The 23,897-nt window shown below is 34.2% G+C and overlaps 1 protein-coding gene across 1 annotated transcript in view; it reads left to right on the top strand.

Moving 5' to 3' along the window:
• Positions 1-23,897, top strand: part of Rs1 (Dead-box helicase Rs1) — a 293,164-nt gene that overhangs the window by 131,886 nt on the left and 137,381 nt on the right. The window contains exons 8-11 of the mRNA XM_090398602.1: positions 1,310-1,460; positions 7,506-7,605; positions 13,482-13,623; positions 20,210-20,445. Of these exons, the coding sequence (XP_090254728.1) occupies positions 1,310-1,460; positions 7,506-7,605; positions 13,482-13,623; positions 20,210-20,445 (629 nt within the window). The remainder of the gene's footprint in view (positions 1-1,309; positions 1,461-7,505; positions 7,606-13,481; positions 13,624-20,209; positions 20,446-23,897) is intronic.

Here is a 23,897-nt window from a genome sequence, read left to right as displayed (position 1 = left end):
AGAACACTAGATAAGATTAAAGAAGAAGGTGGAGGCATTTCAATAAATGGCAATAAACTACTTCTGCTTTGCAGATGACATCGTTGTGATTGAAGAAGACGTAGCAAGGCTGGAACAGACATTGCAAACACTATACACAGAAGGAAAAAGATATGGACTAAATGCCAACTTTGAAAAAACTAAAACAATGATATTCAGACAACAGGAGTTACTGAACAGAGTTACGATAGACAGATTTCAACTGGAAAATGTGGAACACGTCACATATCTTGGATGCCACATGATGCATGACTTGGACCTCAAAAAAGAGAGAAAAATTCGAATAGCCAGAGCAACAACTATTTTAAAAGCCATGGACAAAATATGGAAGAGCCGAGCTATAAAGATGCAAACTAAACTGTGCATTTTAGAAACCTGTATCTTCAGCAGCATGCTCTATGGATGCGAGGCCTGGGTACTCCTGAGAGAATCTGAAAGGAGGATATTGGCATTTGAGAGGAAGTGCTATAGAAAGATCTTGAGAATAAGCTGGATACAGAAAGTGAACAATATGGAAATCTACAGACGAACACAACCAAAAGAAAACCTGATCCAGAAAATAATCAAAAGGAAACTACACCTATTTGGCCATATATGTAGAATGAATGATGAGAGAAAATTAAAAACGTTGCTGTTTGTAATGATTGAAGGAAAGAACAAAAGAGGAAGACCAAACAGAGAATGGGGCGATGACATCGTCAAATGGTGTGGAAATTTTATACACAAATTGAGTCATCTTGCACAAAACAGAATGCAATGGAAGAATCATATCAAGATGGCAGCAGACACCTACAAGCATTGGACCCATGGTTGTTGATGATGATGATAGTACATTTGTACTATGGGTGAGCTAAGGATTTTTTAATTTCTTTTATTAATTTAATTTTATTTTATTGTATTGTTTCTTTTATTTATTTTTTTTATGCAGTAATCTTGTCAAAGAAAAGAAAATGACAATTGACTATAGAACACACACACACACACACACACACACACACACACACTGTACATACATATAATACTAGTCGGAATTAGGAACATTGTAGTGGTGGAGGCTAAGCAACTGAGTTTGGTTGGGGCTAGAAGAGTACTATTGATTTCTTTTAGCTAACTAAAGATACTTTAAAATGTATTTTATATTTTATAACATCCTGTATATGAGGAAGGAGAATTACATGATAATCCTTTATGATATACAGTTTTTATTTTTTATTTTTTTGGAACATCAGGTTTTCATAACATATGCAATATTTTAAACTTTATTCTACAGGTGGATTAGACTTAAAAGCTCAAGAGATAGCTCTTCGCCGTATTCCTGATATCATTATTGCTACACCTGGACGCTTAATTGACCATCTGCAAAATACTCCAACCTTCAATTTGGACAAAATAGAAATTTTAGTGCTTGATGAAGCAGATCGGTATGTATATTTTGTTTTTTTTCTTCTTTCTGAATAGTAAATAATAAATATCTAATGCATTGCATTTTAAACTGGATATTCATCAGAAACTAATGTATTTTTGGCTTGTATATTTAAAGTTTTTTTTGAATTTTTTTTTTTTTTGCAGTGTTGTTAAATGGATAATTTTTATCCCCTAAAAACATCAAAAGAAGTGCTCTTAGAGAATACAGAGACAAATGTAAGTAAGCTAAACACTGTAAAACTAGCGAAACAAAAGGCATGGGAGGACTTTGGCAAGAACATAGAAAATAAATATCAAGAAGGTGGCAAAATATTATGGAGGTTGTTGAAGAAGCTTAAGAATGGAGGAAAGAGTGCTGTAAAAGGAATTAAAGATGTTAAAGGTGACATGAAAACGGGAGGAAAAGATATCCTTGAAGTATGGGGTAATTACTTCCAAAAGTTGCTAAATGAAACACGCAGTGATGAAACAAAAAAACACTTACTAGGCATGCAGTCTGGAATACATATCTATACTTGAGGTAGAAAAAGCCATCAAAGGCTTCAAATGTGGAAAGGCAGCAGAAGTAGATGATATTAGACCAGAAATGCTGAAGTATGTTGGTATAAGAATCTTACAGTGGCTGCACTGCATAGTTCAGAATGAATGGACAGAGGGAATAATTCCCGATGATTGGAGTAGAGCTCTCATAGTACCTATATGTATAAAAGGGAAATTAAACTGAATGTGAGAATTACAGAGGTATTTCCCTACTGAGTGTTCCTGGTAAGATCTATGCAAGTATACTTGAGAAATGTTTGAGAAGGATTGTGGAAGAAAAGCTTCATGAAGAACAAGCTGGATTCAGACCAAATAGAGGCTGTCAGGATCAGATCTTCACTTTACGACAAATAGTTGAAAAATCATGGGAATATAACAAAGAACTCTATTTAAGTTTTGTCGATCTGAAAAAGGCATATGACAAGGTGCCAAGAGAAATGCTATTCAATACAATCCAGTTATATGGTGTCAATGGAGCATTATATCAAGCAATACTTAGTCTTTATTTGAGTTGTAAGTCAGCAGTTAGAATTGAAGGAAGTACAGGAAGGTGGTTTAATGTTAAATCTGGTGTGAGACAGGGATGTACATTATCCCCTCTGTTATTCATTATCTATATGGACCACATTATGAAGAAAAGTGGTATTAAACCTGATAGCAGAATTGGAGATGTTAATGTCAGCTCTTTGCTTAATGCAGATGATGTTATACTTCTAAATAAATCCGCTACAAGTCTCCAAAATTCACTGACTAAATTGAATAACTGTTGCAATAGATATGGTACGGCGATCAGCAATAAAAAGACAAAGACAATGGAAATAGGCAGAATCGTTGAAAATGTCAACTGTGTTGTGAATGTAGAACCTGTGGAACAAGCAAAACATTTCAGCTGCTTAGGCACGATTTTTAGTGAAAATTGTAAATTAAACAGGAAATAGACAACAGAATCAACAAAGGTGGTATGGTAGGAAGTCAATTGAATAAATTTATATGGAATAAGAGAGAAATTAGTCGGAACACTAAATTAGCTGTATACAAGACGGTGTTCAAGCCAGTTTTAACTTATGGATCTTATGGCGGGGTAAGAAGTAAAACACTTGACCAAAGACTAGAGACCACAGATGTGAGAGTCTTGAGAAAGATTAGAGGCATGAACAGATGGCATCAATGGCAATATCATATTAAAAACGAGGATATTAGGAAAGAACCTGGCATTGTCAGCATCCAGGAATGTGTTAGCAGAGCTAATCTCAGGTGGTATGGTCACTTAAACAGAATGGGCTAAGAAAGATTAGCCAAACTTGTTCTCTGCCAGGTTGGCAGGAAAATGACCCAGAGGAAGACCAAGATATAAGTGGATTGATACGGTACAAAGTGCCTTCGACAATAGAAATATAAGATCTGATAATGTCTTGACAAGTAACAGACTGATTTGGAGAAAAATTGTAGATAGGAAGTTAGTAATGATGTAAATTTTTCATGTAGTACTATCATATCCTGTCCCTTGAGGGTACATGGTAGGAATTTGATGATGATAATTTCTCAAATGAGGAATTATATTAAAATTCTTATATAATTTAAGGAGGAATTTCTTATACAAAGGAGTCTGTTTGGAGTTGATTCCAAACAAAGAAGAATCCTTTGGAATTTGTTATGATAGTTTTTATAAAATAGATTGAAGACACACACACATACATACACTCTTCTAATTGCCATTGTAATTAACACAATTGTTTTCATAAATATTCTTCATTTTTTATATAAAAGCAAAAGGTAATCACTAGCCAGTTGTTTTATTATTTGAAAGCTTTGTGTTTATTTTCTTCTTATCATGAATTTCGAGTCCTGTTCTGATTTCATACAATCTTTTTTTTTATTATATTTTCTTGTATTTTATTTTATGTTCATGTAGTAGATTTTAATTATTATTATTTTCTTTTTTTTTTTTAATTTTTTTCAGTAACTATTGTAATTTTAAAACAATATTTTCATTACTTTGTTTCTCTTATAGTTTTGTCATTGGCATTGGTGTACATAACAAAATGTATTTCACATATACCTGCCAAAAATTGTAAGGATCTGACGTTGCCTTTAAAAAGGCTTAGGAATTATGGTAATGATAGACCATTATCAAAAACTTGGCTGTGTGTTACGTCGATGATGTTTTTATTTTTTAGTCAGGAAGAATAACAGAAGAATTAGAGAAATTTAAAGATTAAGCTTGCACTCAAACACAAAATTTACTCTAGAACTTGTTGATGACAGAAATTACCATTCCTTGACATCTGTCTCAAAGTATCTGAAGAAGAAAAAAGGTCACCATCCATTTCAAAAAAATGGACATGATAAAAACATTGCAGGACTGAGCCTACAGCACCTGCAGTACTACAGAAAAAAAGGAATGAAGAACTTGGCTACCTTAAACATACTCTCCTTTTTACCCTAATGGGTATGAACTGAAGACAATTGATAAAATTTTAGACCTGCCTGCAAACAGTTTCTTCAGACAAAGGAAGATTTCAAAATTGCAATTCTCCTTACCTCAAGAATGTTATGGATAGAATCGCGGTGATGCTGCATACTTACAATAAAGTGGTTTCTATAGCAATGCAAGATTGCTAGAATCTTGCATCCACTGATAAAGAAACTTGGAATACAGCAATCCCTCGATTAATGCACATAATGCGTTCTTTAAAACAGGCGCATTAATCAAAAACGCACTAATCAGATATAATAACCTATGGGGAAAAGTATAATTTGTTCCTCAGATTTCTTTTTTGACCCTTAAGTTTTTTTATAAAAGAATTAGGGTATATCTCAGGGCCTAGTTAAAGGAAACCATGAATCTGAAAGACAATAAAACATATTCAGAATATAAATTTATTATTCTGCTTCTTAACAGAGAATTGAGCTAATGTAGTTTGGTGGGCATTCCGTTTCTTTTTTTCCTGCAACTGACGGTATGGTCCTATTGCCTCTTCTGCAAATTTTATTGGTTCTCTCTTCACCAGGTTCAGTCTCTAAGCATTGTTGCTTAAAAACTTTGATTCCACGAAAACTATTTTCAATTTGTTTCTGTAAAATCTCTTTGGGCTTGTGAGTGATTAAATTTTCTTCATATTCTTCAGGATCTTCCTACTGTGCATCTAAATTTAGCAGGTCGGAATCACTTAACTTCTCAGAATGAGATTTAATTAACTTTGATTCATTTGAAAAGCCTCTAAAATCATTTGCACAATGTGGAAGAATTGCTTCCAAACGGCTAGCATATTGTTAGCAGTAATTTCATTCGACTTTGTGACTTTATAACCAGGCTGAGATTTCTCTGATTTGGCTAGAAAAGTCCTGGAAAGCATTCACTTCCAAAAAAAGGCCAGTTTCATCGACATTAAATATTTGCTGATCACAATAGTCCCCTTCTTACACAATTTTCTTCAAAATCTCTGGATATCTCCTTATCTGCACTTACAGCTTCGCCTGTGATTAGAACATTATGTAGGCTATTTCTCTTTTTGAAACGCTCAAATTACCAGCACTAACGTGGAATTCTTCTTCTTTTCCATCATTGATAGCCCTTTCTTTCCAAGTTACAAAGAGACAAAGCTTTTGATTTAATAAGGCCAGTGTTTAGCAGGATCCAGTTTTGGTTACAATCTTCGATCCATCTAAAAAGAAGTCTCTCTAATTCAATCATTATAATACTTTGATTTTGAGTGCATGCATGATGAACTTGAAGCAGCCTTACCTTTCTCTTTGTATTCAGCAGTTGATTCACCCATTTTTGTGTTCTTGTCCTATCTTTGCTCTGGACTCGCCATGTTCATTTTTCTTTATTATTTCAAGTTTTTCTTCCATTCAGATTACTTTTCAAATCATTTTCACACTTCTATTTTTTGCTTACTAATTCTTTTACTCATGATTAAAGGTTAGGAAAATAATTAAAAAAAAAAAAGTAAGGAAAACAATTGCATGAGATATGCTCAATAAAATGCTATATAAAGCAGACAACATAAATTTTGACGGTAAATTTGGAACATTGTGTACATGGAAATAGTATAGTATGCCATTAAAAAATAACTTTGTAAAATGTTTCAAATCAGTAACTAAATTATTTCATCCTGGTGAGTGATTTTTTAAAATAGTTAGCCATAAAAAATGTATAGATCAAAAATTTTTAAAATCTGTAACATTTATTTTAAGATGTATATAGGTGCACTAATCGAATTTTAGAGGCGCACTAATCGGGGGCATATTAATCGAGGGATTGCTGTATATAAAATTCATTGCTCTTGCAGTGTTTGCTATGTTGGCCAGACAAGATGATTCAGAAAGAGATCCATATGTCAACACATGTATAGACTTGAAAAGAAAAGGAAACATAGATCAGGATTAGCCTTTCACACAACTGAAATGTCATATATTTCCTTGGTATGCATTTATTAAAAACCTAACAGATGCAGATCTGGGAGATGACATGCATTATGCTACAGAACGTGACAGCAGTAACTAGCTTTGTTCTTTCACGTGCACAATGTTTCATTTAGTGATTTATTGAATCTGTTACATGTAGACTGTTTATGTTACTAAATATTCTTTCTAATTTTTTGTATGGATTAATACAATTCCTGTGCACTGATGATATAAGTCTGATGACTTACTTATGAAACTTATGTTTTATTGTTATTTTAATAAAACTAGTTCTCGTTACTAAACATGTGGTCTTAATAATACTAGAAGTCCATTAAACATTGCTAAATTACAAAAATATTAGACATAAGATATGGTAGGTTTGTACAGTAGTTTTACCCACCCCCCTTATCCGCTGGTTCGCTTTCTGCAGTCAAACCTGGTCTGAAAATATTAAATGGAAAATTCCAGATAAGTTTTAAATTGCATGCCATTCTGAGTAGCATGATGAAATCTTGTGCCATCCCACCTGGGATGTGAATCATTCCTTTGCCCAGCATATCTACGCTGTACTGCTGTATATGCTACTCTCCCATTACTCACTTAGGGTTAAAATTGAAAGGAACTGATTACACCTAAAATTTCAAAATTTGCTCCTGCAATTTCTTACCTTTTAGTTATAACTGCACAACCAAAGAAAATTGGGGCTCATCAGTGCATTTTGAATTATTCCATTTCAAAAGTAGGATCTTTCCCTTCCAATAGTCATTTTGTTAACATGTGAGCTTATGGGAGATCGCAGTAGATGCATCGCTGCATGACTTTTATTACCTTATATATTGCTATACAATAATTGTTCTATTTTATTATTAGTTATTGTTAATCTCTTACTGTGCCTAATTTATAAATTAAACTTTATCGTAGGTATATATGTATAGGAAAAAACATAGTGTATATATAAAAGGTTTGGTATCTGTGGTTTCAGGTATCCACTGGGGGTCTTGGAAAGTATCCCCCATGAATAAGGAGAGGGGGAATTGCTGTACTTTGTCATGATATGAAAAAAAATTCAGTTTTTTGTTTTTTAAATTTAGAATGTTGGACGAATATTTTGCTGAGCAGATGAAGGAAATCATTCAACAGTGTTCCACCACACGTCAGACCATGTTATTCTCTGCAACCCTTAATGATGAGGTATGTTTTTTTTATTGTATTTGATACCAAAAGGTATTTTGAACATTAATTATCAACAAAAATATTAATTTATGTAACATAATTAATGTGCAGTAATAAAATTACTAAATATTTATATTACTGAATCCTAATATTTAGCATTAATATTTACTAATTATTATCTTAAGGTAAGTTGAGATAATGTGCACCTATATAAGAATTTTTTATATTTTGAAATCCAGTTCTTGTTTTAGAGCTTAATCTGGTGTCTTGCAATTCTAAAATGCAAGCTCTTTCCAGATTTTTTTTCCTTTCATGTTTAAGTTCTTAGTTTGGTGTGTGTGCAGGTAGGTGAAGTATAAATTCATTAAATGTGAGGTATATGACATTCAGAATACCATCTTTAGTTCCATAGTATCAGTTATTGAATGAGAAGGATATCGGCAATGCATGGGAAGCTTTGAAAAGGTGCCTAAATGAGGCAGTATCTGAACATATCCCTACAGTTCGAAGAACAAATATGATGGGAGTGAAATAAATGTACATTCTTATTAAGCAAGTGATCCATAAGAAGAAGATGTGGAAAGAATATCATGAGAATAAGAGTGAGAGATTATGACATATATAAAGTGCAGATCAGAAAAGTAATGAGTTTATTAAGTTAATGAGTAATGAGAAAAGTAATGAATTTAGCCATGCAGGTTAAATGCAACTGGAAAGAATTTTAAATAATGAGTGCATGCTCACTTCACTGAGATCTATTGACCAGGTGTATGCAACATGGTGCACAGTGCTACTGCTAGACTGGATGAAGAGATAGAGGTGCATACCAAGAGTTGTTGCATAACCTGGATATCTCAGCAATAGGGCAAGGTGGGATATCAGCATGTATGTTAAAGGAATGTTCAGCCAAACAGCTTGGACCTCAACATGTTTGCATAACTTGCATCTCAGCTCAGGAAAGAATATATGATAGTTCCATTGTTCAAGAGTAGTGCAAAAACTGGTGTAAAAACCTGTCAATATCTGGAGGGGGGGGGTGAAGATTTTAGAGAAGTTGGTAAGAATTCACACACAGAAATGGGTTGACATACAAGCTATACTTTTCAAAGAACAGCATGGGTTTACTAAAGGGTGGTTGTGTTTTAGCAATTTGTTCTTATTTAATAGCAATGTTATGGCTCTGCTGAATAAAGGAAATGGATACACTATGATGCTATTAAACTTTGCTAAAGCATATGATATGATTATGATATGATAGGATAGGATACGATACGATTGAATGTAAACTATTGACGTGGATAGCTGATGGATAAATATTAGGAAATAATATATTGTGGGCATGAACCCAACCAATCGGATTAAAAAGAAAACAGAAAACTACTCAAATCAGTCACATCCTGGCTTGAGGATACATTTAAAAAACTACTTCCACACTATGCTCATTCTTCTTCTTCTGCAGCTTCTCCCACTTAAGTGGGGTCACTGTTGATAATGAGTCTCCTCCACACCTTCCTGTCTTGGGCTGTCACCACATCCAAGTTCTCTTCTACCAGCTCCCTCCATCTCTCTTCTTTGGCTGCCCACGCTTCCTCCTTCCTTGCACATCCATCTTCCCACATATTCGTCCTCCCTCCTCATCACATGACCAAACCATCTCAACCTTGCCTCCTGTATTTTTGCTCCTAAGTTCGTAACTTTCACTGTTCCCCTGACATGCTCATTCACCGAGAATTTATGGTTTGCCCACAATTCACCAGCAGAATGTACTGCTTCAGCCTATAATTGTAATAGGTATCGACAACCCCCAGTTATCATCTATCCAAGAAACTAGCATCAACACTCAAGCAGTTGGTAGGTCATTCCCCTTCCTATATTAAAAACACAACACTTTGTAAACAAAATTAAAGACATCACACTAGAAAAAAGTGATGACAAATTTCCACTCAATGTCACAGCGCTATTTGCCTGTTTTGTGTAGCAAAATACTTTTTACCTACCAAAGGAAGGCACAGCCATGGGCTCACCATTTCTTCCCCTCTCAATTGCCAACAACCTTTTATATGGAAGCTTTTGAGCAACGTGCTCTAGATTTCTATACTTTAAAACCCAAGTCTGGCTTAGATACATTGAAATGTTTTTGTTATTTGGTCCCATGGCCACCAGACATTAGACACTTTCCTCAGCCACCTAAACAAACAACACAGATGTATACAATTGACATTGAAGTCAGAACACACTTCCTTTTCTAGCTACTCTTGTCAGATGTCTTTCTTTCACTGTTTACTGTAAGCTTGCACATACTGGCCAATATATACACTTAGACTCTTACCACCACCCAACACCAAAACTAGGTGTCATTAATACGCTAGAAAACAGGTCTTTGAAGATTTGCTCCAGTGAACAAGCACTTAAATATGAATTAAAAGTTATCAGCAATACCTTCTTGAAAAATAGCTACAACAAAACTACTATCAACAAAATTCTTCACAAGGCTCCACTTAAAAATAAAAATAACTAAATTATGATAAAATTGTAGCCATTTCATACATTAAAGGGATATCAGACAAAACAAATGGAATACTGCAGAAATATAACCTCTTAGACCAAAAGGTTATATGAGTAGAATAAGTAGAATATGTGCCATCCATATTCTTGGGATTTTTAGATCACCATTATTGTTAAGATTAGGGTGGTTGATAACAATTTCACAGGCCTCCTTAAATTTAAGCTGATATCACATTTTGGTGTGATCTAAACAACAGGTGCCCTTCCAGTCAATTCTATTTAGAGTGTTCAGGTCATGATCGGAAAGACCAGATTTACCATAGTTGTTAAATTTAATATGCCATTTATGTTCATTTTTTTCTGATAGGAGTTGTGTGTCTTGTTTCAAGGAGGCCTGTGAAATTGTTATCAACCACCCTAATCTTAACAATAATGGTGATCTAAAAATCCCAAGAATATGGATGGCACATATTCTACTCATATAACCTTTTGGTCTAAGAGTTAATTATAATTAGGACTGTAAGTAATCTAAAATCTTAACTCTGATATAACCACACTCATGTTAAATTATCGATTAGGCCTCCACTTTTGCTGTATTTTAACTATCTATATGAATTTATTCTCTGATGATAATATAAATAGAATATAGCTTTGATGTATGGTTTTTTGTTTTTTTTTAACTAGAAGCCAGGCCAGCATAGAATAATGGTTGATCAACTGTGTCACTTCAGCATACTGTTTTAAATGTTATAGCTTGTCTTTGTGTGTGTGTGTGTGTGTGTGTGTCCAGATGATGACCTTAATATGCAGGTCAAAACGACATTGGGAAATTACAGTAATTATTCATAACATGGCTGTAGTCTCCATAATTTTACTGAAATGGATATTTTCCATTGATCAGTCCTTGGACTATTGTTGTTCAATCTATACATTAAATATATTGGTTAGGACCTGACAGTTGATGTTCAATTATTTGCTGATGATGCAAAGATCAGAGTGCTACCAATATATAGCACTTGCAGAATGATTTGAATAACATGGAACAGTGGGTAAATGATAATAGCTGTCAATTCATAGTTAGTATTATCAAGTTATGTAGTTTAATGTAATGAGATTTCCAACAACATATTATACTGGTAGGATTATATTACAAGAAATTGATGAGGCTAGAGATCTTGGAGTTATGGTGGATAAGAAACTGAAGTTCAAAGGTCATATAGCAGAAATTACAAATACAACTCAGAGGATGATTGCGATGTTGAAATAACATTGATACATAAGGATATGGAAGTCATATTGACTCTTTGCAAGGCCTTGATAAAACTGCAGCTGAGCTACTGTGTACAGATTTGATCTCCTGGGTTATGAGGGGGATAAAGAAGGTATGGAAAGTCTGCAAAGAAGAGTTATGAAGATAATCAGGATTCTGGAATGTAGATTACAAGTATGGATGGACAGCAGACACTGGTAGAGAGGAGAAAGAGAGCTGATATGATAGAAGTCTATAAACTTCTGAGATGGTGTTATAGGATAACAGTTGAAATTTTTCAATATATGGAAGGTGGAGAGAGGACAAGGGGACATCTGTGTGCAGTTAAGAGGCAAGCTAGATTTTTGTCTCGCAGAACTGAGAATGAGTGGAACAGTTTGCTTGTTAACGTAGTGAGTTCAGGTAGCATGAATGAATCTAAGAGAATGCATGATAGCTGGTGTATGTGATGTATAGTCTTCCTTGAGTCTTTGACTCCCTTGGAGATCTAATAACAATAATATTTTGTGACATTTTTAGTTTCACATGAATCTTATTCTGTCTCCATGAATACATATGTGTAACTATTGCTGCTATCCAGAGAGAGAGAGAGAACAATCAGAAGTCTTCAGTTGATTAGGTTGGTAGTTATCAGCATTAAATTATAGATCACTATGAGAGTTTTCAGTTTCTAATTTTTTTTTCCAGAAAAATTAGGAAATGAATAAATGCATGGTGGGACCATACATTAATTTCATTTGTTATGACAACCATCCATGTTGAAAATGAAGATATTAGAAAGGAATTTTGCATTATTAATATTCAAAAATGTGTCAGCAGGCTTAACTAAGATGATGTTTGGTCATATAACCAGCATGGATGATAACAGATCAGAGTGAGGAGCAGCACATTGAATAACAGGAATTTTTATGCTGAACATTTTGGAAACCTAACAAGTAATAGAGCCAATTAGAAAAAAATTGCTGATAACAAATTAGTAATGAAATCTTGTTTTTTACTATCATATAATTCTCAACTTTTTTTCTTTTGAAGGGTAGATTCAAAAAAACGATGTTAAAAATTGATTTTATGGTATAGTAATTGTTATTGGAAACTCTTATCGGTACTTTTACTACTTGCTTTATCTGCAATGAAATGAATGGGGAAAAAATATTTAACTGATGTGTTTGTTATCACAGAATATATTTTCTGAAAATAATGATACTTACTACAAAAAAAATGCAATGTTAAGAAATTTAGAAAATTTTTGATCAGTGTTAGTCTGAAAGTATTTCTTCAGTACTCTAATGTGTTTGCTATATTGGATTGACTGAGATGAATGAATTAGACATGAAAAAGTCTAAAAGGGTAATCCATATACCAGATTGTTGCTTGAAAGCTGGATATTATTATTATATGACATTTCCATGAAATCCAAGAACTCATTGCTAGACTCCATTTTACACTACACAACTGATCATCCTTGCTTTACAATTCACCATTTGCACTACAGTACACTACACTACCCTACTACCCACTATGCAGTATATTTTATCTTTAATTGTGTTCTCTGGCCAGTTTGACTGTTTTGTGGGATGAAAAAAAAACTCTAGTTTCTTGTGGGGGGTGGGGGAGCTATATATGAGATTGGCCAGCTCAGCTTTACTTGAAACAAACTATATAAAAATTTCTCTTGTCACAATAAGAATCAGACCTTGTCTTCCATTTGAAGGCTGTATGGAGGCAACATATCTTAGATTTTTTCCCCCCTTTTATAATGGGATCTGTGGAGTATCCATAACTATGGAATCATACTTGCACACAGTATAACCCTATTCTATAAAATAAGAATAGGGTTAGTTTTTGTTGTTTTCAATCTGTGTGAAATAGCTGCATCATGTACATTTGTTGCAAATTGATATGCAATGTCCATATTGCTTAACACCATAATTTCTTTATTATTAGGTACATTCTAACACCACTTTTCAGATTTCCCCCCCCCCATGGTACTATTTTTTTCTCATGAAAATAATACATCAGGAGTAAGAAATGTTTGTTACAACTTACTCTTTTTTTTTTTAAATTTGATTTTTAAATATTTTTTTAATCATACACAAAATATGTTTGTTGATATTCCTAGGTAAAAGATCTAGCTGCAGTTTCTTTGAAAAAGCCTGTGAAAATATTTGTCAACTGTAATACAGAAGTTGCCATAAATTTACGGCAAGAATTTATTCGAATTAGATCTGATAGGGAAGGCGACCGAGAAGCTATTCTTGCAGGTATTTGGTAGAGAGATTAAAATTCCTTTTCTTTCTCCTTGCTCAATTTAATAATAATAATAATAAAAAGCTTGGTTAAAAATTGTGTTGTTAATTTGCAGGGCTCAATTAGATACACTTGCCCATGGAAGTAGCTGTAAAATATATTTTTATCAAAAAATAACTTTCTAAACAATTTTTTTAATGTTTATAAAGAACATTCGTGGTATGTTTGTGGGCACTAAAGGAAATTATGTCCACTCAACTTATTTCCAGCTCAGACTTTAAGGAAATTTATTGCTGAAGATAAAAATCATCATCATCAAATTCCTGCCATGTACCCTCAAGGGGGTGTACAGGATATGACAGTACTACATGAAAAAAATTACATCTTTATTAACTTCCTATCTACAATTTTCCACCAAATCAGTCTGTTACTTCTCAAGACTCCAATATTATCAGATCTTATATTTCTATCGTCTAAGGCACTTTGTACCGTATCAATCCACCTACATCTTGGTCTTCCTCTCGGTCGTTTTGCTACCAACCTGGCAGAGAACACTTGTTTTGCTAATCTTTCTTCACCATTCTGTTTAAGTGACCATACCACTTGAGATTAGCTCTGCTAACGCATTCCTGGATGTTGACAATGTCAAGTTCTTTCCTAATATCCTCGTTTTTAATATGATATTGCCATTGATGCCATCTGTTCACGCCTATAATCTTTCTCAGGACTCTCATATCTGCGGTCTCTAGTCTTTGGTCAAGTGTTTTACTTCTGACCCAGCTCTCAGATCCATAAGTTAAAACTGGTTTGAACACTGTCTTGTATACAGCTAATTTAGTGTTCCGACTAATTTCTCTCTTATTCCATATGAATTTATTCAATTGACTTCCTACCATACCAGCTTTGCTGGTTCTGTTGTGTATTTTTATATTTAATTTACCATCTTCACTAAAAATCGTGCATAAATAGCTGAAATATTTCACTTGTTCCACAGGTTCTCAATTCACAACAGTTGACATTTTCAATGATTCTGCCTATTTTCATTGTCTTTGTCTTTTTATTGCTGACCTTCATACCATATCTATTACAACAGCTATTCAATTTAGTCAGAGAATCTTGCACACTTGTAGCGGATTTATTTAGAAGTATAACATCATCTGCATAAAGCAAAGAGCTGACATTAACATCTCCAATTTTGATATCATGTTTAATACCACTTTCCTTCAAATTATGATCCATATAGATAATGAATAACAGAGGGGATAATGTACATCCTTGTCTCACACCAGATTTAACATTAAACCACCTTCCTGTACTTCCTTCAATTCTAACTGCTGACTTACAACTCAAATAAAGACTAAGGATTGCTTGATATAATGCCCCATTGACACCATATAACTGTAGCGTATTGAATAGCTTCTCTCTCTTGGCACCTTGTCATATGCCTTTTCCAAATCGACAAAACTTAAATACAGATCTCTGTTATATTCCCATGCTTTCTCTACTATTTGTCGTAAAGTGAAAATCTGATCCTGATAGCCTCTATTTGGCCTGAATCCAGCTTGTTCTTCACCAAGCTTTTCTTCCACAATTCTTCTCAACCATTTCTCAAGTATACTTGCATAGATCTTGCCAGGAACACTCAGTAGGGAAAGACCTCTGTAATTCTCATATTCAGTTTTATTTCCCTTTTTATATATGGGTACTATGAGAGCTCTACTCCAATCATCAGGAATTCGTCCCTCTGTCCAGGCTTTCTGAACTATGCAGTGCAGCTACTGTAAGACTCTTATACCACCATACTTCAGCATTTCTGGTCGAATATCATCTACTCCTGCTGCCTTTCCACATTTCAAGCATTTGATGGCTTTTTCTACTTCAAGTATGGATATGTATTCCTGACTGCATGCATGGTCAGTGTTTTTTACCACTGTGCTGTCATCACTGCTTGTTTCATTTAGCAGTTTTTCAAAGTAATTACTCCATACTTCAAGGATATCTTTTTCTCCCGTTTTTATGTCACCTTTATCATCTCTAACTCCTTTTACAGCACTCTTTCCTCCATTCCTAAGCTTCTTCAACAACCTCCAGAAAATTTTGCCACCTTCTTGATATTTATTTTCTATATTCTTGCCAAAGTCCTCCCATGACTTTTGTTTAGCTAGTTTTACACAGTGTTTAGCATTTTTGCATTTGTCTCTGTATTCTCTAAGAGCACAAGCTGACTTATTTGACAGGAACTTTCTTTAATCATTATTTTGTTAAAAGTAATAAAGAGTGTTGCAGAAAATTAGAATTTTCTATCCATGTCATTTAATTTTGAAGCTCAGTGCAAAAAGCCAAGATTTTAATAAGTGCCATATGAAGACTTCCCTATGTGAGATGTATGGGCCAGTGGTTTTGTATACTCATTTAACTAATTTTTGTATATTATTTTCTTGAATAACTTGTGATGCAGTATATTCAAGAAAAAACAAAAGAGTTTAAAAACAAGAACTAAACTTTGGAGATGCCTTGACAAGCTGTAAAGAACACTGATTGATTCAGCCAGAAAAGTATATGGTAAGGTTGCTTGCCAGAATAGAAAAATCAGATCAGCATAGTGTACTCAGAATGTTAAAGAGGTAGGTGTGGAAAAGAAGAAAACCTGTTACAAGTTCCTAGCAAGTGAGTCAGCATGCTGTGAGAGAATACAGCAGTATGTAAAAGTAGCTATATATAAAGTGGGAAGATTTTGATTAGAACATAGAAGATGATTATCAGGAATCTGGCAAAATATTACAAAAGTCTATGAAAGAAGCTTAGAAATGGAAGAAATAGTACTGGAAAAGGAATCCAAGATGATAAAGGTGACAAAAACTGAATATAAAGAGATATAAGTCTAGAATAATTATCTTGAAAAATTACTTATTTAATGAGAAATAGCAGAGCAGTAGTATGTCTGCGCAGTTAGCCTAGTGGCTTTGCGCTTCACAACCATATGCCTGGGGAAGGAGTGTCCCAGGTTTGATTTCCGTCAAAGACACCAGGAACTTGCGGTCTTGGGCACGGGCAGTAAGGTTTTTTCCTCCAGTTTATCTGGCGTTTTTCATCCTGCAAGCAGGCAAACCAGCCCCGTGAACATATGCTTCGACAGCCAAAAATATATCCTCCCCCCCAGCGGCAGACTAGGTGATAGGTCGGTTGGGAGTGGTACTAACAAAAAGTCACATCTAAGTAACACGCGGACCCTACATAGGAAGCGGGAATAACGCGTAGTGAAGGAAGAAGCAGAGCAGTAGTATAAAACATTTAGAAGGAATGCAATCAGGAATCCATATCAGTGTATGTGAGGTAGAAAAATCCATCAAAAACTTGACATGGAAAAGCAGCTGGACCAGATAATATTCGACCAGAAATTCTCAAATATAAAGGTATAAAAGTTTTACAGTAGCTACACAGCAATTCTTTATGATTGCAGTAGAGGTCTCATAGTACACATCTGTAAAAGGGAGGGAATAAGTATTAAATAAATATTAATACAAAGAGAAAAAGTAAATAGTTAGAGGAGTTTTCCAGTTGAGATTTATGGAAGCATACTTGGGAAGAGACTAAGAAAAGTCAAACAGTCTATGATGAGCCTAAATAGAAGTCATCATGATCAGATTTTCACTTTATGATGAATAGCTAAGAAATCATGGGAGGACAACAGCGATCTGTATTTAAATTTTGCAAATCTGGAAAATGCATATGACAGTACCAAGCGAAAAGCTGTTCAATATCTTGCAATTATAGATGGTATGTTGGATATTGTAACAAGCAATATATATAGTCTACAAGCATAACTAGCAGGGCTCTGTACTGGGGCCACTAATGATGCAAAACTGGGGAGGGCAATAGTTGATAAAGATGATGCCTGCAGGATGGTTTAAATAAATTGGCAGTGTGGGCAAAGGATAATAGCTGTCAATTTTATTGTTGCAAAATGTTAGGTTATGTACTTTGGATCAAAAAGATTAATATTGTGTATCACATTGATGGTACTAGATTACAAGATATTAATGAGCCTAATGATCTGGGGTTAATGGTTAACATAGATTTGAATTTTAAAGGACACATTACAAACGTTGGCAAGATAGTTCAAAGGATTAGTTGGATGTTGAAGAATACATTGACACGTAAAGATAAGGGCAGTTATTAGTCCTCTTTATAAAGCTCTGATTTGTCCACATCTTGCCTACTGGACACAGATTTGGTCACCTGGGTTTCTTAGAAATTAGAAAGTAGTGGAGAGGATTCATAGATGAATGACCAAGGTGGTGACAGGTCTGTGGAATGCTCCTTATGAGGAGCATTCTACATTCCACACAGGGTGTATGTAGGTTGCAAAGTTTGGTTTAAGAGGGAGACATGATACAAACTTATTAGTTCTAAAAGGATTCTATAAGATTTGATGATGATGATGATTAGTTTCCTTTTCATCCATATGGATGGGGTAGCTATGCTACCATACTGGGGAAGTGACTACGAGCAAGGTGGGTTCCTGTTGGCTTCCTTGCCGTACTATATCCTATGGCTGTATCCTGTATGTTCACAGGTCTGGTTTGCCTGTTTATGGGATGAAAAACTCCAGGATAAACTGGGGGGAAAAACCTTACTTTCAATGCCCAAGACCGACTAACTTGGCCATGGCTGAGGAAGATCCTTCAGCTCCTCATGTCTCCGACAGCAATCGAACCTAGGACACTCCTTTCTTAGGCATGGTTGCGAAGTGCACAGCCACTAAGCTAACCACGCATACCTATAAGATTTACACAAAAGAAAATTTTCAGTACTTGAGTAGTAGAGTGAAAACAAGGGGTCAATCCTGGAAATTTTCTAAGAGTATGGTTAGTAAGGGAGTGCAGACTATGTTCTTTTCTTGGAGAGTGGTGAATGGGTGGAACGGATTACCAAAGGTGGTTGTGAATGCCTCAACATTGAACACATTTAAGGAGGGGTTTGTTAGGGTATTGTGTGAATAATGGTTAGTGTGGATCTCCTGCTATAAGTCTTTTGACTCCATGGAGATACCTCTATAATGACAATATTATTAATTAGAATTGAAGGAAGATACTGCAGGAAAATGGGTTACCATCATGCAAAATCAGGTGTGAGACTGGTGCACAGTAATGAATTACATGATAAAGGAAAGTGCTACTAAAGCTGATATCAAAATTGAAGATGTTAATTCGAGCTCTTTACTTTATGCAGATGATGTTATTCTCTTAAATAAATCCAGTACAAGTATGTGGGATATCTTAACTAAATTGAATAACTGCTGAAAACAATGTTGAAAAAAAGTCAGCCATAAAAAGACCATAACCATAAAAATAGGCATGAACATGGCAAACTTCAAGTGTATCCTGAATGGAGAACTATAGATCAAGTAAAACATTTCAGCTGTTTAAGTGTAATTTTTCTGAAGATGTCAAATTAAATAGATTATAGAATTAGCAAAACGGGTATGTAGGGAATCAACTAAAGAAATTTACATGGAATAACAGAAAAATTAATCAGAACACCTATATTAGATGAATATAATGTTATTCATCTCTGTTCGAACCAATTTTGACTCATGGATCTCAGCTGAGTTAGAAATAAAACAGCTGAACCATGACTGGAGACCACAGATAAGAGTTCTGAAAAAATTAGGAGCGTGAACAGATGATTATCAGTGGTGGGATTTCAGCTATTTAAGCATAATTTTTCTGAAGATTCAGAAATATCCGCGCAGAGCTAATCTCAGGTGGTATAGCATTTAAACTGAATAGGAATGGAAATTGCAAAACAAGTTTTGATGCCAGGACATAAACCCAGAGGAAGACTAAGAAGTAGGTTGGAGGATGATTTATATAATTTAATGTGCCTTAGAACACTGTAATATAAGATTGATAATATTGTAGTCCTGACAGATGACTAATTTTGAGGAAAAACTGTTGATTGGAAGTTAGTAATAATGTACTGTTTTCATGTAATGTTATCATATTTTTAAGTCTTTCCCAAAAACAAAAAGAGAAGTTATATTTTATTTTCCTGTTTGCTCACTGACAAAATTGTTATCAACCAGAAACTAATCTCTTTCTACAGCTCAGAACATTTAAAAAAAAAAAAAAAAAAAAGGAAGAAGAAAATACTTAAACCAAACCCTCAAAAATTAACACTTATATTTTTTTTTTGTATTAGAGGAAAACTAGCTTGAAAAAAGTTTCATATAGTACTATCATAATCTCATGATCAAGGTCACAGCTTTTCTAGATTATCAACCCCCCCCCCCCCACACACACACACACTCCACCATCCAAATGTACATAGGCTTCTTCTAAGCTTTTATTGTGACATTGACCAAAAAATAAAAAATAATAACAGTAGTATGATGTTTTTATTTATTTATTATTATTAAAGTAAATCATTCTATAAGATAATTCTCAATCTTTCTTGGAAATGTGCCATGCAGTTAATATCATCTTATTAATCTGTTTTTCTTCTGTTGTTATTTAATTTTAGAGTCAAATGAAATTTTCTTCCTATAAAATGATCAAATATTTATGCTTCTTTTATTTCTGTATGATATATTTTTAGCTCTCCTCTGTAGAACATTTATTGATCGTGTCATGGTATTTGTTCAAACAAAGAAGCAAGTCCATCGGTTGCGTATTATGCTTGGTCTATTAGGAATAAATGTCGCAGAGCTGCATGGTAACCTCAACCAGGCTCAACGTCTAGAAGCACTGCAGCACTTTAAGGAAGAGGTGGTAGATGTGCTTGTTGCAACTGATGTTGCTGCTAGAGGTCTTGATATTGAAGGAGTTAGAACTGTGAGTATAACATATACAAATTTTGATGAAGAGATAACAGTGGGAAATCCCTTAATAATATAATAAAAACCTGTATTCACAGTAAAGAATATGTAATTAACACACTGTAGAGGAAATAGGAATGATTTGGTTGCCACCTTGCAGATCATCAGAAATCAGTTTAAGAGAATAAACAAAGAAAATTGAAATACTTCAAGATATGTGCTGTGAATAATTTTTATCTTTTCATATGTAGATGGAAGAGTGCTAGGTTACACACTGTTAAGAACTGACACATAGAATCAGTGTTGTGCTGATAAATTTTTAACAATTCTAGATAAAAAAAAGTGTACAGGTATCCCTTGCTTAATGTGGGATTTGATTAACGCGGCAAAATTAATTGCGGCAAGAGTTTTGATTAATGCACCTTTAACCCTGCGGAGCTCGCAGCTGATCTGACAGATACATGCAAAATGTTTAATATAATGATTCTTGCAAAATTCAGTGTATAGCTTGGAGGTCATGAGTAGCTGTGCATTCATATGTTACGAGTGGTATTTTGCATTTTTTTTTGCTGTCAGTTTGGTTTAACACATGTTATGTAAAGATTTGTGATATTTGACAGTAAATTGTATCTGAGAGATACCGCGACCTCTGATGTCAGTATAGTATGGTTTAGTTTTTTTTTTTAATTCTTTGTTCAATAATTTCTAGATTGTAACTGAAAATAAATAAACTATCATGTATTACTGAAATAGAGAGTCAAAGTCCTCTAGGAGATGTGCTTTACATTATGGAAAATACTAAGGAAAGTGATCTGGAGTTTACTCCACCTTTACTACGATTTGCCCATAAGATTGCTTATGCTTTCATCTGCCAAAACTTTTAATTTCTATATATTCGACTGAAACTCTTGTAGTTTCTATATTCGGCTATGAAATAATGTTGGATTCAATATCCACTTAATTTGTACCATCATGTATTATATTTGCAGTGTTTTTTCTTTGTTTTATTGTTTGTTTGCCGAGGCCTGGAGAGTCATTTTGCTTGTTATCGTAGCATTTATGCCAATAAGAAAAAAACTAAAACTGTTCAAACGACTCTTGATAACTTATTTTGATAAAAAAATTGCAGTAAATATACAAGTATTTAATAAGCATTTACTTTGCATTCATTTTTTATCTTTCCTAAAAGAGTACCATATAAAACGAATTATTAATACAGTAATCGATCATGAACGAATTGTAATTTTCCCATTGATTTTAGATTTGATTAACGCGATTTTGATATACGTGGTAGCATCGAGGGATTTAATTAACCGCATTAATCAAGAGATACCTGTATATATTTATTATAAGGTTTACTGATTTACAGTTTGGAATTCAAAAATTTCAAACAGTAATAAAATATTAATTTTTTTATTGTAATTTCCATATAGCCAGTTGATTCTGACAAAATATTTTCGTTGACTTTTGCCGAACTCTTGTATCTGTTGTCGTGATTAAACCATGATTTCACAAGTGGAGTTACATCCTAATCCACCAACTCTTTTCCTAATAAATTTTTCATCATTAAATCTAATAAATTAAATTCAGCATTAGCACTATTTCAATCATTAAATGATTGAAATGGTGCTATCTTTTTAGCTTTTTGAATACAGGGAAGTAAGGATGAAATATTTTTTGATTCTACATTATTATTTACAAAATCCTAAAAATCATTCAAATCAATTTGTTATTTTAAAGTTTCACTTAAATGGTACATTTTAGTTTTCATCAGCTGTCCATGGTGAATTTAATCTTTCATAAGGCCAAGTCATTATCTGTTTAAAAAAAAGTAAACTCACGTGGAAATACATTTTCTGGTAACATATTCCTAGGAAGAGAATTGAAATTGTTATTTTTATTAAATGGAATATATTTAAACTTATTTAGATTTAATCATATCTGCAACTTGTGATTCATGTTTTCCAGTATCAACCTTTAATTTTTCCAAAGCTCCTCACTCCCAGATGGCTCTTGGGTCAAGTCCAATAGCACATAATCTTGCCAGTGTTTTGCCCAGAATCCACTGGTACTTCTCAATGGGGAATTGCTAAGGCAGTGAGCCATAGTGTTACAGACAGTCCCTACACAAGCTACTGGGAAGGGGGGATAGGGGAAAAGAAGCTCAAAGGGGTGCTGGAATAAGCATCCCCCAGCTGTAAAGTTTAATATTTGGCTTGTGTGGGCCAAATATTAAACTTTCTTTTATTTCATCTGATAGTAAGTGAGGAATTGCATGGGGAATAACACAGAAAGTAATTTGAATAAAAACACAGAACTCTAAGCAAGCATTTGATTTTTGACTATGCCTTCTGGGAAGAACCAAAAGTGGCCTCTTTTTTTTTTTTTAAATGCAGAATTACAGTTTCCCAGATGTTTACAAGTTTCTGCAGCCATACTTATTTAGGTTAAGAGTAGGAGTATTTTGCAAAACATAAGCAGATTCTAGGAATCTGTGCGTTGCAGATAGCATTCAACAGTATAAATCAAAAAGAGGTATGGACTCTCATCATCATCATCATCAAATTCCTGCCATGTACCCTCAAGGGGTGTACAGGATATGACAGTACTACATGAAAAAATTACATCATTACTAACTTCCTATCTACAATTTTCCTCCAAGTCAGTCTGTTACTTGTCAAGACTCCAACATTATCAGATCTTATATTTCTAGCGTCTAAGGCACTTTGTACCGTATCAATCCACCTATATCTTGGTCTTCCTCTGGGTCGTTTTCCTGCCAACCTGGCAGAGAACACTTGTTTTGCTAATCTTTCCTCTCCCATTCTATTTAAGTGACCATACCATCTGAGATTAGCTCTGCTAACGCATTCCTGGATGCTGACAATGTCAAGTTCTTTCCTAATATCCTCATTTTTAATATGATATTGCCATTGATGCCATCTGTTCACGCCTCTAATCTTTCTCAGGACTCTCATATCTGCGGTCTCTAGTCTTTGGTCAAGTGTTTTACTTCTGACCCAGCTCTCAGATCCATAAGTTAAAATTGGTTTGAACACAGTCTTGTATACAGCTAATTTAGTGTTCCGACTAATTTCTTTCTTATTCCATATGAATTTATTCAATTGACTTCCCACGATACCAGCTTTGCTGATTCTGTTGTCTATTTCTATGTTTAGTTTACCATCTTCAGTAAAAATTGTGCCTAAGTAGCTGAAATGTTTTACTTGTTCCACAGGTTCCCCATTCACAACACAGTTGACATTTTCAACGATTCTGCCTATTTTCATTGTCTTTGTCTTTTTATTGCTGACCTTCATATCATATCTATTACAACAGCTATTCAATTTAGTCAGAGAATCTTGCAGACTTGCAGCGGATTTATTTAGAAGTATAACATCATCCGCATAAAGCAAAGAGCTGACATTAACATCTCCAATTTTGATATCAGGTTTAATACCACATTCC

This window comes from Typopeltis vanoorti, chromosome 9, assembly GCF_054136105.1.
Source record: "Typopeltis vanoorti isolate ZY-2024b chromosome 9, IOZ_Tvanoo_1.0, whole genome shotgun sequence".
NCBI classification, from domain to species: Eukaryota; Metazoa; Arthropoda; class Arachnida; order Uropygi; family Thelyphonidae; genus Typopeltis; species Typopeltis vanoorti.
Note: the sequence above shows the minus strand (reverse complement) of the source record. Positions and strands in the feature narration are given on the sequence as shown.